The sequence below is a fragment of the Diplotaxodon limnothrissa genome, linkage group LG17, assembly GCF_057381915.1.
Source record: "Diplotaxodon limnothrissa isolate DT_005_m linkage group LG17, D_limnothrissa_male_GT1.1, whole genome shotgun sequence".
NCBI classification, from domain to species: Eukaryota; Metazoa; Chordata; class Actinopteri; order Cichliformes; family Cichlidae; genus Diplotaxodon; species Diplotaxodon limnothrissa.
This window is the reverse complement of record NC_140612.1, coordinates 33,767,801-33,781,023: the sequence shown is the minus strand read 5'-3', so window position 1 is coordinate 33,781,023 and position 13,223 is coordinate 33,767,801. Positions and strand designations below refer to the sequence as shown.

General features: G+C 40.8%; 1 protein-coding gene across 1 annotated transcript; it reads right to left on the bottom strand.

The window, feature by feature from the left end:
- Positions 1 to 2,912: 2,912 nt before the first annotated feature.
- On the bottom strand, positions 2,913 to 12,891 carry fgl2a (fibrinogen-like 2a). The gene is made up of 5 exons (XM_085375765.1): positions 12,101 to 12,891; positions 11,225 to 11,429; positions 6,414 to 6,633; positions 3,655 to 3,825; positions 2,913 to 3,551 (listed from the first exon to the last, which is right to left on the bottom strand). The coding sequence occupies exons 1-5, from the start codon at positions 12,674 to 12,676 to the stop codon at positions 3,236 to 3,238; spliced, it is 1,488 nt and encodes a 495-aa protein (XP_085231891.1). The 5' UTR covers positions 12,677 to 12,891; the 3' UTR covers positions 2,913 to 3,235.
- Between the last annotated feature and the right edge of the window lie 332 nt (positions 12,892 to 13,223).

The window sequence follows — 13,223 nt, the reverse complement described above, 5'->3', positions numbered from 1 at the left end:
AATTTTTTTTATTTTTTTTTATTTTAAAGGCCTGCGAAGACTCCAGAGATATAACAATAAGGAATGTGTTTCCTTGTTTATCTAACAAACACCAAAAAACCGGACACAGCAAGTAAACTGGCTAATAAGTAAGTTTCTGCATGCTTTAAATGAACAACACACTTGTTGTACACTTGTGCTGTATTGTTATGTTGTATACACCTTTTCGTATCACATTAGCCCATTTTTTTTCTATTTTTATGGCCTTCTCGTGTGCCTTAGCAGAATTTAGAAGCAGAAACTAAGCTGGAGCCGCTTAGCACCAGTTATAGCCGATAAACTGTCATAATTTGGTCTTTTTGCGTTTTTCGAAAAGGTACGCTTTCCGTGTGACGTTTACAGGTCTAATAATATACATGATCTTAAAATTTTCTGAATATGTTTAGGACAGTGCTCACGAATTACTTTGTGGGATCTACGTTTAAAAATAATATTTATTGATTTTGATTTCCGGTGTTCACCGGCGGAAGCGTAATCCTTCAGAATAAAAGCAGGCTTTTGCATGTCTAATTCGGTGTGTTCCGCACATACAAAACTTCTAATCATCCATCCACCCTCTTCCGCTGATCCTTCTCGGAGTCGCGGTGGGGCTGGAGCCGATGGCAGCTATCATAGGGCAAGAGGCGGGGTACACCCTGGACAGGTCACTGTGAGACAACAGTGCTAGCCACTGCACCGCTGTGCTGCCCACTTTTAGTCTTATGTTTTATTTATTGGTAAGCAAGCATAGGGAAGGCCATTAAATGTTGAAACTGTGTGCCAGGACTTTGGTGTAACAAATATTTACATATTTTCGGATTCCTGTCCCACGCAGCCTGTAGGATACTAATGTTTGTTTAGTGTGTTTCTGTCCTCAATATTATTATGTTTTGATCCAATCACTAGTGAATCCATCCCAGGAGGAGACAGAATGCAGGCCTCAGAGTGCAGAAGTTGAAGTGGAAGAGCAAGATGAGGATAAGGGAATGGAGGAGGACACCCCTCTAGTGGCCGTTGCACCCGATGCTTCACTCCCAGAAAAGCAGCCCTCAGCCTCCATTGTGGTCTCTGCTAGTCCTGCCTCCCAGTGTTTAGATGAGGTAACAATCATGTGCATTGTTATGTTGTTATTTTGTGAATGGCATTTTTAAATTGTTTTCAGAAAGACAAACATCCCTATTTGATAGTCAAAGGAGCTTGCAAAGAAAAGCGTCTGGACGTCCAGACGCTTTTCTTTGCAAGCTCCTTTGACTACGATGACCTGGATGACTGAGAACCTTCACAGACACATCCCTATTTGATAGTTATAGTGGCAGATTTAACTGCCATGATTCAAAAGAAAAGAAAATAGTATCAGATATGATATAGATGCATGTATTTGCACAAGGCTAATGTTCAGGACTATTATTTCCTCCATTCTTTTGCAGTTTAATTTCTGATAACAAAGTATTGCACATACATAATGTGCGTTAAAGTGTTTGTCATAAACATTAAGTGTGAAAAAAAGTGAATATTTAGGAGTCATCCTGTGAATGAGCACAACACTTTTATTAACTTTATCATCACAGACAGTAAACAGACAGTAAAGTCACAGTCCCACAGTTTTATCATCTTCTGCGAAGCCAATATGAAATCTGCCTTTTATTTAGTGGCTTTATTGGTTCAACACCTCATAAACCCATTTGTTATGGGCATGCAGCACCTCATCCTGCATTTTTACAAGCCTCATTCAGCCTCGGACACTAGACGGCAGACACTTTCAAAGACACTCATGCGAAACTTGTATACATTTTTTGTATACATTCGTTTGAAAGGCGATTCCAGTACACAAGTGGAGCAGGCATGAAAAGGATTTTAAACCGACCGAACATTGAAATGTGCAACACAGCCATGGAATATTAATTTAATTTTTTCCCCCCAATATAAAAATTGCATATCTATTGGCACAACAGCTGAATATGAATGATAGAAAAGATCAATCTGATACACAAAGAATTCCAATTTTACGCAGATATTTACTATGAATGATCACAATTATGCCTAGTCCTTGTCATTACTCAAATGTCATCAATCATTAGACTCTGTACTACATGACCATTGTATCATATAAAAGCTATCATACCTCTCAAAGTAAAATAAATACTATACACATCCTCATAGTGAAGCATTTCTTTCCCCAATCCTTCCCATTTACAGTGTGTATAAAATGAAATAAATGGTGCTATACAGTTTCCTAACATTAGATAGCAGTATTGTACAAGAAGAAGATTTTACAGATTATGGCATAGAGAAGTGTGCAGTAATTCGGTGCATCCAAAGCTTGGAAACACATTTTTTTTCCTCACTGCAATGTCCTGCTTCGTGGCTGCTCTCAAGAAGACTCTAGTTAAACATCAATAATGCAGAATGCACACACATACATGACTCAATAGAAATTTATTGGATGCTGCGTATTTATACTGGGATGTCTTCTGTGGTATGGGGTAATGATAAATCGGCAAGCTGCCCGAGAGCAGTGAGATAAATGCCAGAGAAGGGCCAAGTAAAGCTATACATTTATTACTGACTGTAATTTTTCTAACAGTTTGACTCTCCAGCTTGAAGTCTTTCGTAATGATTATCGGACCCACTCAAAACTGTATCATCAGCTCTCGTATACCTCACTTGGGTGGCTGCTGTTAATTACAAAATCATTTACAGCAGAGAAAGTGATAGCTCATTAGTTTTTACTACTAGTATGTGCTGTGCTGTGTTTCTATGCTGGGTTTATGGCAGGAGGCAGCAGGACAGAAAGAGAAAAAAAAATGTCAAAGACCAGTGAAAAAATCTCTTCTGGTAACCCTCAATTTAATGTTATGGCCCACGTAGGAGGCTGGCCTACACTGCATGGGAGGTTTTTTTTTTTTTTTTTAAAGAATTTTATTAGTCCATCATTGTTCATAGTCCATTGTCCTTTATTATCATCATTTTAATCCAACATTTTGAAGGCCACACTCACTAGAGTGGAAAAGTAATAGCACACTTAAATTTTTCACAATTATTGTTATCATTAATGCACCAAACTACTTATAGTCCTATGTGCACACGTACGCATGTGTAAATGTGTAAATGCATGACTACTAGTGAGTGTATGTGTGTTTGAGTCCTTATGTACTTGCTCTTCCATTTTCTTTGTCTTTGCCTGCATGACTGCACTCACCAATATTTACCTGTCCTTTTAAGGACCATAGTTCTTGGGCCGTATCATCATTTTGACAGTTTTAAAAGCCTGCCTGTAGTTGGTGGGGTAGTACTCGGTCGACATGTTGTGCCACGTTCCCCAGAAGATCCCGTTCCTGACTCCCTTGTATCGCTTGTGATAGTACTTCCCGTTGAGGTTGGCAGACATGCAGGCGTCAAACCACCAGCCGGAGCTGTAGTAGCCGCCGCAGTTCCCAGAGGGGTACATGTCGTTGTCGCGGTCGGGTGTGGAGAAGAACTTCTGGTCGTGGTTGAAGTGCTTGTTGAAACTGAGGGCGTTCCCAGCCGTCCCACTGTAATGAGACATTGATATATAAGGTGTGCTGTTCCAGTTTAAGGTGTTCTAGCAGCAACTGAGAGTGAGAAATATTGCATGTGCAGAAGTGAACCCTGTACCTGTATCCACTGACAGACAGACGGTAGCGTAGGTACTCATTGGCCACATAGAACTGATCATACTTTGCATATTCCCGGACACCCTCAAAGTCCTCTAGCTCGATACGCAGAATCATATCTTTTGCTTTTGTCAGCAAATGGATATGGTCATTGCCCAGCCAGAACTCACCTCTGCAGGATAGAAAGGAACAAAATGAGGCATGCTGATATATATATATATATATATATATATATATATATATATATATATATATATATATATATATATATATATATATATATATATATATATATATAAAGCTCACATACTATGTTAGAATTTCAATTTTTTTAGCAAAATGCATGTGTACTCCAATAGAGGAAAACAGGAGAGGAGGAGAGGAGACATTCTTTTAGTGGGAGTTTAATGCTGGATATTCAGACATGCTCAGAAGGTTGTTTTGAATAATTTGTTTTATATCTGCAACTTTATGATCAGTTGAAATGGGGTCAGATCATCTACTGTGGTCATCATTTCCCTAAGGCCTAGTCCACATGTAACTTGAGTCTTCTTTTGAAAATGGTGCCTTTTCTCCTTCATTTGCTAAGTAAATAAGTCTGCACAAAAAGATAAAAATGAAATGAATGGGGTTTAAGAGCATGCCAAACCAACAGGCAGCATTACCCTGACCTCAAAGCCATAAACTCTTGTTGGCCTTATGAGCCAAAAATGTTGTTTTTGTACTTGTGATCATTCACTACTCTCTACTCCCTGTATAAGGAGTTTTATGTAGAAAGCTAAATAGCGAGCCCAATAACAAAATGGAAAAATGGCTTCTGATAATATTTGCCTCATTTTCTCTGTCTTGTTACATCAACGCTGTCACACAGTTAGAGCAGAATAGATCAACATCGGTTAGATAAGTGACTAATAATGTGCATATTTCTGATAAGTGCATTGAACAGAGTGTAATTCCTCAAGTTGATGAATCTAAATACTTTGTGGCAGTTTATTTAGTGTTCTGCTTTCTTTTGTTTCTTTACTCTGTCTCTTTTACTTCAACGCAATGCATGATGGAATGCAGCACTTGGGTTTTCCACTTTGAATACTTTGGGTATAACAGTCCTTCCTGTACATACAACAGCACTACAAATATGGCAGACTCACAGTGTTATCATGTGGACCAAAGACCAAAACACACAGGAAAAAGTTCTGATCTTTTTTAAATATCTCTATACGTCCCCTTAGTTTTATGCATGATAATCAATCACTGATAATGAAAACAGGTGTTGAACAAACAGTGATATAGAGAACAGGTGTGCATCATTAGCTCCTAAGTACTGAGGGATTAGACTCTCTCAGGTTTTGGTAAAAGTATTCTGTAGCACATGACATTAAATGAGCTCTAATTCACTGGTAAAAGAACAGTATAGATGAACAATTTCCTACTAGCAAGACAAAAAAATAAATACATTGAACAAACTGCTTGTTTTTGTGTATTCTTTCAAACTGTATAGCTTGCAGCTAGTTAGATGAGCATGTGGTAGGCTCTAGTGTAATGAGGGTCCAGAAAATAGTTGAGTTTGACTTAATGCAGTAGTGTGTAGTGCTGACTTAAAATGATACAGGCTTGACATATAACAATGCATGCTAATTAAAAAAGTTGTCCAACCTTGGCTGGACCTGCTTAATGTCACTATGTCACATGACATTAAAAAGAGTTTTCAGTGTCAGTCGTTGCATTTGCAACCAGATACATTATGTAAGGAGTTTGGTTGCAAGCTGGCAGCGTAAACTTTGAAGCTTCTCTGTGAACAAAGAACCTTGCTCTCACTAGCTTAAGGCTTCACTGATACACATGATGCGTGGCACATTTCGTTATTCTAAGAATGTCTTTCAAAAGGGGATGTTTTTGTTTCTTTTATCTGTTGCTTCTGACAGCTAATGCTATTTCTATGGGAAAAGTGTATGGGTTAAGCCTTTTATTGGGTTTTTAAAAGGTTTATACACATTCAGATTCAGACTGTAAACAATAACTGGACAGATTCCTGTACTAAGAAGCAGTTTTTGGGCTTAACGTCTGGTAACTTTGAGTTTAATCCTGTGTTTTCAGTATTGCAAAAGCAGTTTGAGTCTTACTATCACCATGGTAACTTGTGCTGCAGACCTAACCTGCTCCACAACAGGTTATGGTCAAGATAAGAGGTCCACATGTATGAAATCACCATCTACTGACCAATCAGATCCTTGGAAAATAGGATCACCATTCCTGGAGGATCGCTTAGACCTTGGTGCACAGATAGTAAGAGGGCCTAAAGGTTTTTCAAAAGGATCTAGGCATCTAGGATCTTTTTCTTTACTCGATGAACCTCAGTAATAAATCTAGATTCTTAAAAGCAACGTTGTTCCTTCACTTTCTTTTACCTTCGCTGCAGACCATAGAACAATAAACCATTTTATTGTTCTATTAGCCTTAATATATTGTTGGGGAACATGGCTCTCAGACATCTAGGCCTCCAGGTGAAAGAATAAGGCAACCACTGTAGTATATACACATCTAAACACTAATTTGAGTGAATGCGTTCATATATTGGAAAGCTCTGGGTTTACTTATGCAGTTCATAACCACCGTTGCGTGACTGCTTAGGCTGATTGCTGATGTTTGAATAAGTGAAGCAAGATAAGGAAAAGATATCCTGGATATGCTGAGCATGCTTTGTCGTAAATTATCAGAGGAATGCCCAATTGTGGGGGAGGAGGGGTAAAGAAAATAACTAACCTGAGGTTCCCAAAGCCTTTCTTATACTCAGCCCAGGTGCGGTTGAAGCTGACGGACCCATTGAGGCGTTGCTGTATCACAGTCCAGCCACCTCCGAAGGACTCCATGTCACAGAATACCTCAAACGTCCCATTGCGAGCGTCAGGTGTTACACGATATATACCGTTCCTCCTCACTTCCAGCACATTGTAGTCTGAACAGTCCCGAGGGGCTAAGATGACTGCATGGGTGGCAGTGAGAAAGAGAGAAGGGAGAGTAGTTATAAGCAGATGTTACTGGATGATATTCAGTAATATTTTCACTTTGGTCTGGCATTGTTCCCTGAGACAGTAATAGAAACAGGCCCTGAGGCTGAGGAAGGCTGGAGAAAAGAAAATGAGATAGGTTAGTAGGAAATCCAGTGTGGAATTTCTCATCCCTGCCTTCATTTAAGAGGAATGCATTCAAACACAAAAACACCCCTTCACCACATTCTTTTTGCCTGTCAGACATCTTCCCCTAACCATTTATTATGTATAAAATAACATTAAAAACAAGCTGATTGTGAAATATGTATTTCACAATATATCCATGCTTATCTGAAATATAGTATTTAGAACCATTGAAGAAACAGCCTCTGCCAGGGGATAAATTCCTCTAATCTCCCCACGTGCTACAACACAGGTCCATTTTGTATACCTTCAATGCATTCTGAGCACTTTTTTTTTTACCTGGCCACTTATTCGTCTACCTTTTCCTCCCATCCCTTGTGTCGCATTGCAGGCTACCGAATCAATCCAAAACCAAGGTCCAAAGACTCCTGTCAGTTAGGATTTTGGAAGTGAATGGAACAGTCTTGTTAAAACGTGGGAAAGTGTAAAACTGGATTAGAGAGCCATACCCCCTCCATGCACACTGGCACCTTGGGTCTAAATTGTCCTGACACTGGGCAGGCAGCATGTTGGACTCCTTTTGAGTGTTAGATGCGCTCCATTGATGATACAATGTTCTCATAGTCCTTAATCTCTCTAGAGGTGCAGTAGATTATAATAGTGCTGGGGTAGGTGGTGCTCATACCCCAGCAGTAGTACTGGTATAGGAAGGAAAACAGGTGTAGGGAGTGAACAGTGTTTGTAGAATGAAAAATGCATGTTGCTGTAGATAGTTGTATTTCTATTTTAAAAGGAACTGAACTAGCAGATGGAGCACAAACATTTATTTTGCTCTCTAAATAAGCAACTTCGTTTTCTGACAACATTACACTTGAATGCTTCAAGTGCAAAATAGCTGCAGATGGTAAATCACTCCATATGGGAGTCGATCGCAAGGTTGAAATGTATCCTTGTCACCTTAACAGCTCGGTCGGCATTTGGCAACAAAAGAATTGACCCGTAAATTCTTTCAGTGTCACACTCACTTTCAGCGTCTGACTGCAGTGTCGCCACTTTACATCTTCTTTTCTATTTGTCCCCATCTATCTGACTGGGCAGTCAGTGTCCCGAGACAGACAAGAGTGATCTCCATCTCAGTACGTCTGGCAATGTGCCTGACCTAAATAACTCTAATATCAGCCACTTACTCGTTCCTGAAAAACTCTTGGCTGATGGGCTGTCTATGTGACTGTTGAGGAAAATTAATAGCTAATTGGTCTGGGACAAGGAAAGTGATATGTGTCATTTCTGAAAATGATCCCAAAACAGTGTATGTTTACAGTAAAAGGACAAAGCCCGCTAGGGGATGTACTCATTTCTGAGTTGTTGTTTGTGGACAGCAGAGAAACAGCGTGAGGTAAAAGCCTGGTACCCACATTACTATTCTAACCTTGACAACGAAGGCCCTGTAAACTCATCGAAGCAGCAATTTTAGCCTATGTCGTGACTTTTCCCCGCAAATCCCACAGCAGTGAGAAGTCAGACAAAGCACTGGAACATGACTCATATGTTGTTTTGCTCTGAGGGGAAAGTTCAAACAATTTTACCAGAGCAAAGTTTCCCCATTCTTCTTCTTTCTTACTCACTTTTTTGACTGGCAAGTCGACTGACATAGGCTGATGAGTCCCACGCCATATTGACTGACATGCTTTTTATAGATGACATTTTGACAGACTGATTTGACTCTTGGCGCTTTGCCTGTTTGACTTCAGACCACACAAGAGATTCTCATAAAAGGAAGACAATTATTATCAAGAAGTATGCCTCATGTCAACTGAGGAAATGTGTATCGAAAGCGATAGCATACTACTGCTTATACTACTTCAGTTTTGATGGAAAGAAACTAAAAAAAACTGTGCTTCCCTTATGAAGTTGCCCGACACCAAATTTCCAAACGAGCAGTTCTTGATGGAGGACTGAACATCTATTCTCATTTTGTATGATTGAGTTAATGTAGCTGAACAGGGACATGAATTTCTATGCTTCCTGCAGGAGTGAAAGTGAAGATCAGTGCTCGTTGCAAAAATGGAAATTGGCAAAATGAGCGAAAATGAACGCTTAGAGCACTTAGAGTGATAACAGCATCTTGACAAATGTAGTTTTACTCCCTATTAATGGTGAAATTGCAATTCTACATTGGGTTAAATGATGGTTACGGTCCTCACAAAGTTGGCATTTTTTAAAATTTGTCAGTGCAGTTTGTGTAAAAGGCCTACAGCAATTTTTTAACCTGCCAGAAATGCCTTATGTAGCTTTAGTTAAAATGCTAGATAGTTTATTTTTTGCTTCACTAAACACTTTTGACATTGTGGTAAATAACCAGGAAACTCTTATCAGTGAAAGTCTGTTTTACTCTGCCCATTAGGAGCTCGCAGAGGAACATGATCAGCATCTGGTTTGAAAGTTTTAAGACAAGAAAAATTCTAAAAGATGTTCATTTAGCAACTTTTGGAGTAACTTTTTATCGCGATTTCTAATTTGAGTGATCTTGTGAAACACCCTAACACAACGTATTGGTCGCTTTCCTCAGTAACAGCAGCTGTTTCTTTTCTGCTACATTTGGATGGAATTCAGACACCATTAGGCACGGTCTCCTGAGCTGAAGTCAGATGCTTATCCAGTTCTTGACCTGAACAAAGCAGATAGATGTAAAAAGACAAGTGCTACTGACCCTGGGTGCCATCTGTGACTACTGTAGTGTCAGGAAAGCCGCCTTCATTATTACTTGTGGTATTGGCAAGAGATAATGAGCACTTGTCTTTTTATGCAGTAATGAGCATCCAAGAGCATGACCTCCAGAAGGAGGCAGGGAGGGAAGCAGAGAGAAGGGACTAGGAAAGAGAATTAAAGAGGGGGAGACAGTAAGAGGTAGGGCAATAGAAAAAGAAATATGAAATAGAGGAAAAATGAGGAGAGGGTATAGATGCTTTGAGGATAAATGCATAAGGGAGGGGAAAAATGATCAGGTTTGATGGAGAAAGAAGCAAGTTGGAGAAGCAAACAGAAGAGAAAGGGATGGGATTCCCTTCACACCACTGTTCCAGCTAATCTGCTTAGAAATAAGCTCACATCTGTTTTCTACATAAAAGCCCCAATATAGTGTAACATTCATAGTGAAGTACTGGATAGTATTTGCTTTCTGAAAGTGCCCTGCATTTCTACTGTGCTCGCATCCAAAATAGCTTTTACATCAATGTAAAGTGGGGTATTTGTTTTGCTTAGCTAGTCTGCAACCCCCACTGTTTCTAGATACAATATCGCAGGCTTGTTTAAACGGTCATAAAACTTCCAAGCAGGGAAGCACAGATTAATCTGCAAAATATCGATATCAGCTAGTGTTGGTTTGTTGGCTGATATCTCCAAGTACAACAGCATCTACTGGTGTCAGTGATATTCATCTATTTTGCTCGAATCAATTTCATGCTGGCTAATTGTTCAAAGATAGCGTGATGCTGTTACACTTTAAAGCATTTCACTGTCGATGTGTATCGGCCCAGAGTTTCACTATGTGTGCATTCCTACTTTCAAGTGTGGGTCTTTTTCTGCCTTCCCTTTTTGAGTTTGTGCGTATGGAGAGTAGTGAGGGGTCACTTCGGTTAGTTATGTAAGAGTTAAAGTGAATTCTCACTTTGAACCAAGTTCTATTGCTTCACTCCAGTGCAGTATGTGCTCAACTTAAAGCTATTTCACTCTGTCCATTTGTGCACTGGCTACTCTGAACCAGCCACTCCACTCCAGTAATGTAATGAATACAGTAACCTTTTGGTACGCATTAAGATGATGGAAAATTCCATTTCTCAAATCTAGACTACACCTAAATATATAATATTCTTCATATCAGTAATGGAGGAGAGATGTTGCAACAGACCAGTGAGTGTGGTTGACAAGGACACTGGCAACATAGATTTCACTTTTCATTTCCAAGGAAGAAAGGTCTTGTTGGGTGAAAGTAAACACCCTGACTCTGATTATTTTTGAAGTTGATTATAATGTCCACTCAGGAATGATTGAATACAGCCTATGCCAGAAAATATATCCCCCTGCAACCCTGAACTGCTAAACTTATTTAACCAACAGGGTTTTATTACAATAATAACATCTTTTTTTTAGGAAATAAAAAATTGAAAAGTGCACTCTTGATCATGCTCAGAAGGATTACAAAAATGTATGAGAAGAACAGAAGAGAAAAGGGGGGCGAAACATGAAATGGCAAAGATATAACAGAATAAAACATAACAGAAAAACACATTCTCTTTTAACTGAAAGCCCTTGTCACTGGGAAGATGGAGAGGGCAGATCACAAGATCAGATGAAAAATAACAGGACCAAAGGAATGGAGGGTAAGTATAACAATGTAGAGAATATTATTATTATTAATTATCTTAATAAAAGTAAGCTTACACTGAGGGCCAGTCTGGGCTGGACATTCGGTGGTACAGCTGGAGCTGAGCTTGTTGACCACTCCGGTGATGTTCTCCACCCGCCTGTCCACTATAGCCTGTACATTCTCCATGTTAAGAAGGTTGATTCCCTCCAGTCGACCCTGCAGAGCTGAGATTTGGTTCCTGGCATTGCGCAGGCTGGCTGACATCCTATTCAGCTTCACCTGAGAAAGGCCAGAGCAAGCGTGAAGGAAATTATTTTTGGCACGCACTACAAAGCAGGCAGATTACCGAAGTCACCAGCCTCCTTCATTGTTTCACCAGCCAATTTGAATTTTAGAATGGAAACAAAGTCTGCGTTACGATTGGCTGTCTGCCAAAGTGGCTGTGAGAGTCAATAAGCTTACCAGACGGCAGAAATTTACTGTCACTGGGCTGGTGTCTAACTCCGATTTTCCCACCCTGCTTATTGTACCAGAAATTTTCCCTGGCGGAGTGGCGCCAGGTAGGACTTTGCGTGTCTTTTGACATCTGGTCAGTTTGCATTCCAGCTGGGCGCATCTGACTGGAAGCATGAAACGCGCTTCATATCAGTGTCCCCTAACACTTTCACAAAGCTGCTAAAGATCTGGCTTTCTGACAATTTGCAGGGTTTTAATGGAACAGAGGAAACAGAGGAAATGGTGCAGTGCTACTATTTCACATGTTGTACACACCTCTGTGCTCTACAGATGTAGCAGAAAATGCACGCTGTATTGAACTATACCAAAACAATTTTAGATCAAGGTGAATAAATGATAAATTTGAGCTCAACCAAGTGTATTTGTAAGGTAAATGATTTATTCCTTGGTTCAGTCTTATATCTTTTCCTGTAAGTGTTAACTTTGCCTCTTACCTGCATCTCCTGCATGTTTTGGCTCGGAGCAGGTTTCCCAAAAATTGAACCCGGTCTTGCGGCATCCACAGTAGCTCCAGGAACCATCCCATCTCCCCTCTCCTCTTGGCTGGATCCACCTTGCACCTCCTGCCCCGTCACTTTTTCCCCGGCATCCCCCTGAATCGGGATCTGGTCTGCCTGCTGGTGTCCAAAAACTCCGCTGCCCCGTGCCCCACGGCACTCCTGGCACCCGCTTTTCAGCTTGTTCACTACCTCCTTCAGGCTCTGCAGCTCCTTCATCGTCTTCTCCAGCAGCCTGAACTGCTTGGGCAGCTGGATGGTGAGGGGAGGCAGAGTGATCTGGTAAGGGCAGTCCTCCCCGTCCTCTGCCCCAGAGCTCCCACACTGGCCCATAGGTCTAAGTTTGACAGGGCAAGAAGTGGGAGTACCAGACTCAAATCCCAAATGGTAGGATCCTCTAGAGTCCCATCGCTGGTGAGAGTTACCAGGAAAGTCTGCTGCCTGGCTGATTCTGAGTAATAAGGTGCCTGTAAGCAGGAGACCAGCACAAACGCAAAGTCCAATTGTCCTCATCCTTCTGTGAGATTTTTAAATAAGTGTGTGTAAAGAGAAAGCGTCTGTGGCTGCCTCTGATATGAACTTGGAGTGTATAGTAGTGTTTTTGTATGTGTGTGCATGTGTGTGTGCCTGCAGATGTCCCGTGTAAGTGTGTGGATGTGTGTCCAGTATCTTATTTGGTGTAAGAGAGTGTGTGCATGTGTATGAGTGCAGTCTGCAGGAGGGAAAGAGCGCAGGGGAACTGCCGCTGCCTCAGATAGCTGTGTCATTAATATCAGGACAAGTGAGGGAGGGAGGGAGGGAGGGAGAGAGAGGTAGAGAAAGGGATGTGAGAGAGGGAATGTGCTGATTTTCAGAGGATGGGAGGGGCAGCACTATTGCGTAATGCAAAACACCATATCAACAGCACTGTAAAAAAAAAAAAAAAAGATTGGTGGTGGTTGGTAGATAGAGAAAGAGGCAGAGTCCTTTGCCTGCAGTCCATGCATGCTGCCATCCTGCCATATTCTCAAGTCAGCTCATTTCCCCGAAGAGCAGAATGACTCAGTCCACAGGAACTATT

Coding starts and splice junctions, on each gene's coding strand:
- fgl2a (XM_085375765.1), bottom strand. CDS start 12,676: ATGAGGACAATTGGACTTTGCGTTTGTGCTGGTCTCCTGCTTACAGGC. Junction 11,430..12,100: donor AAAACATGCAGGAGATGCAG/GTAAGAGGCAAA, acceptor GGCCTTTCTCAG/GTGAAGCTGAATAGGATGTC. Junction 6,634..11,224: donor AGCCCAGACTGGCCCTCAGT/GTAAGCTTACTT, acceptor CCACCCATGCAG/TCATCTTAGCCCCTCGGGAC.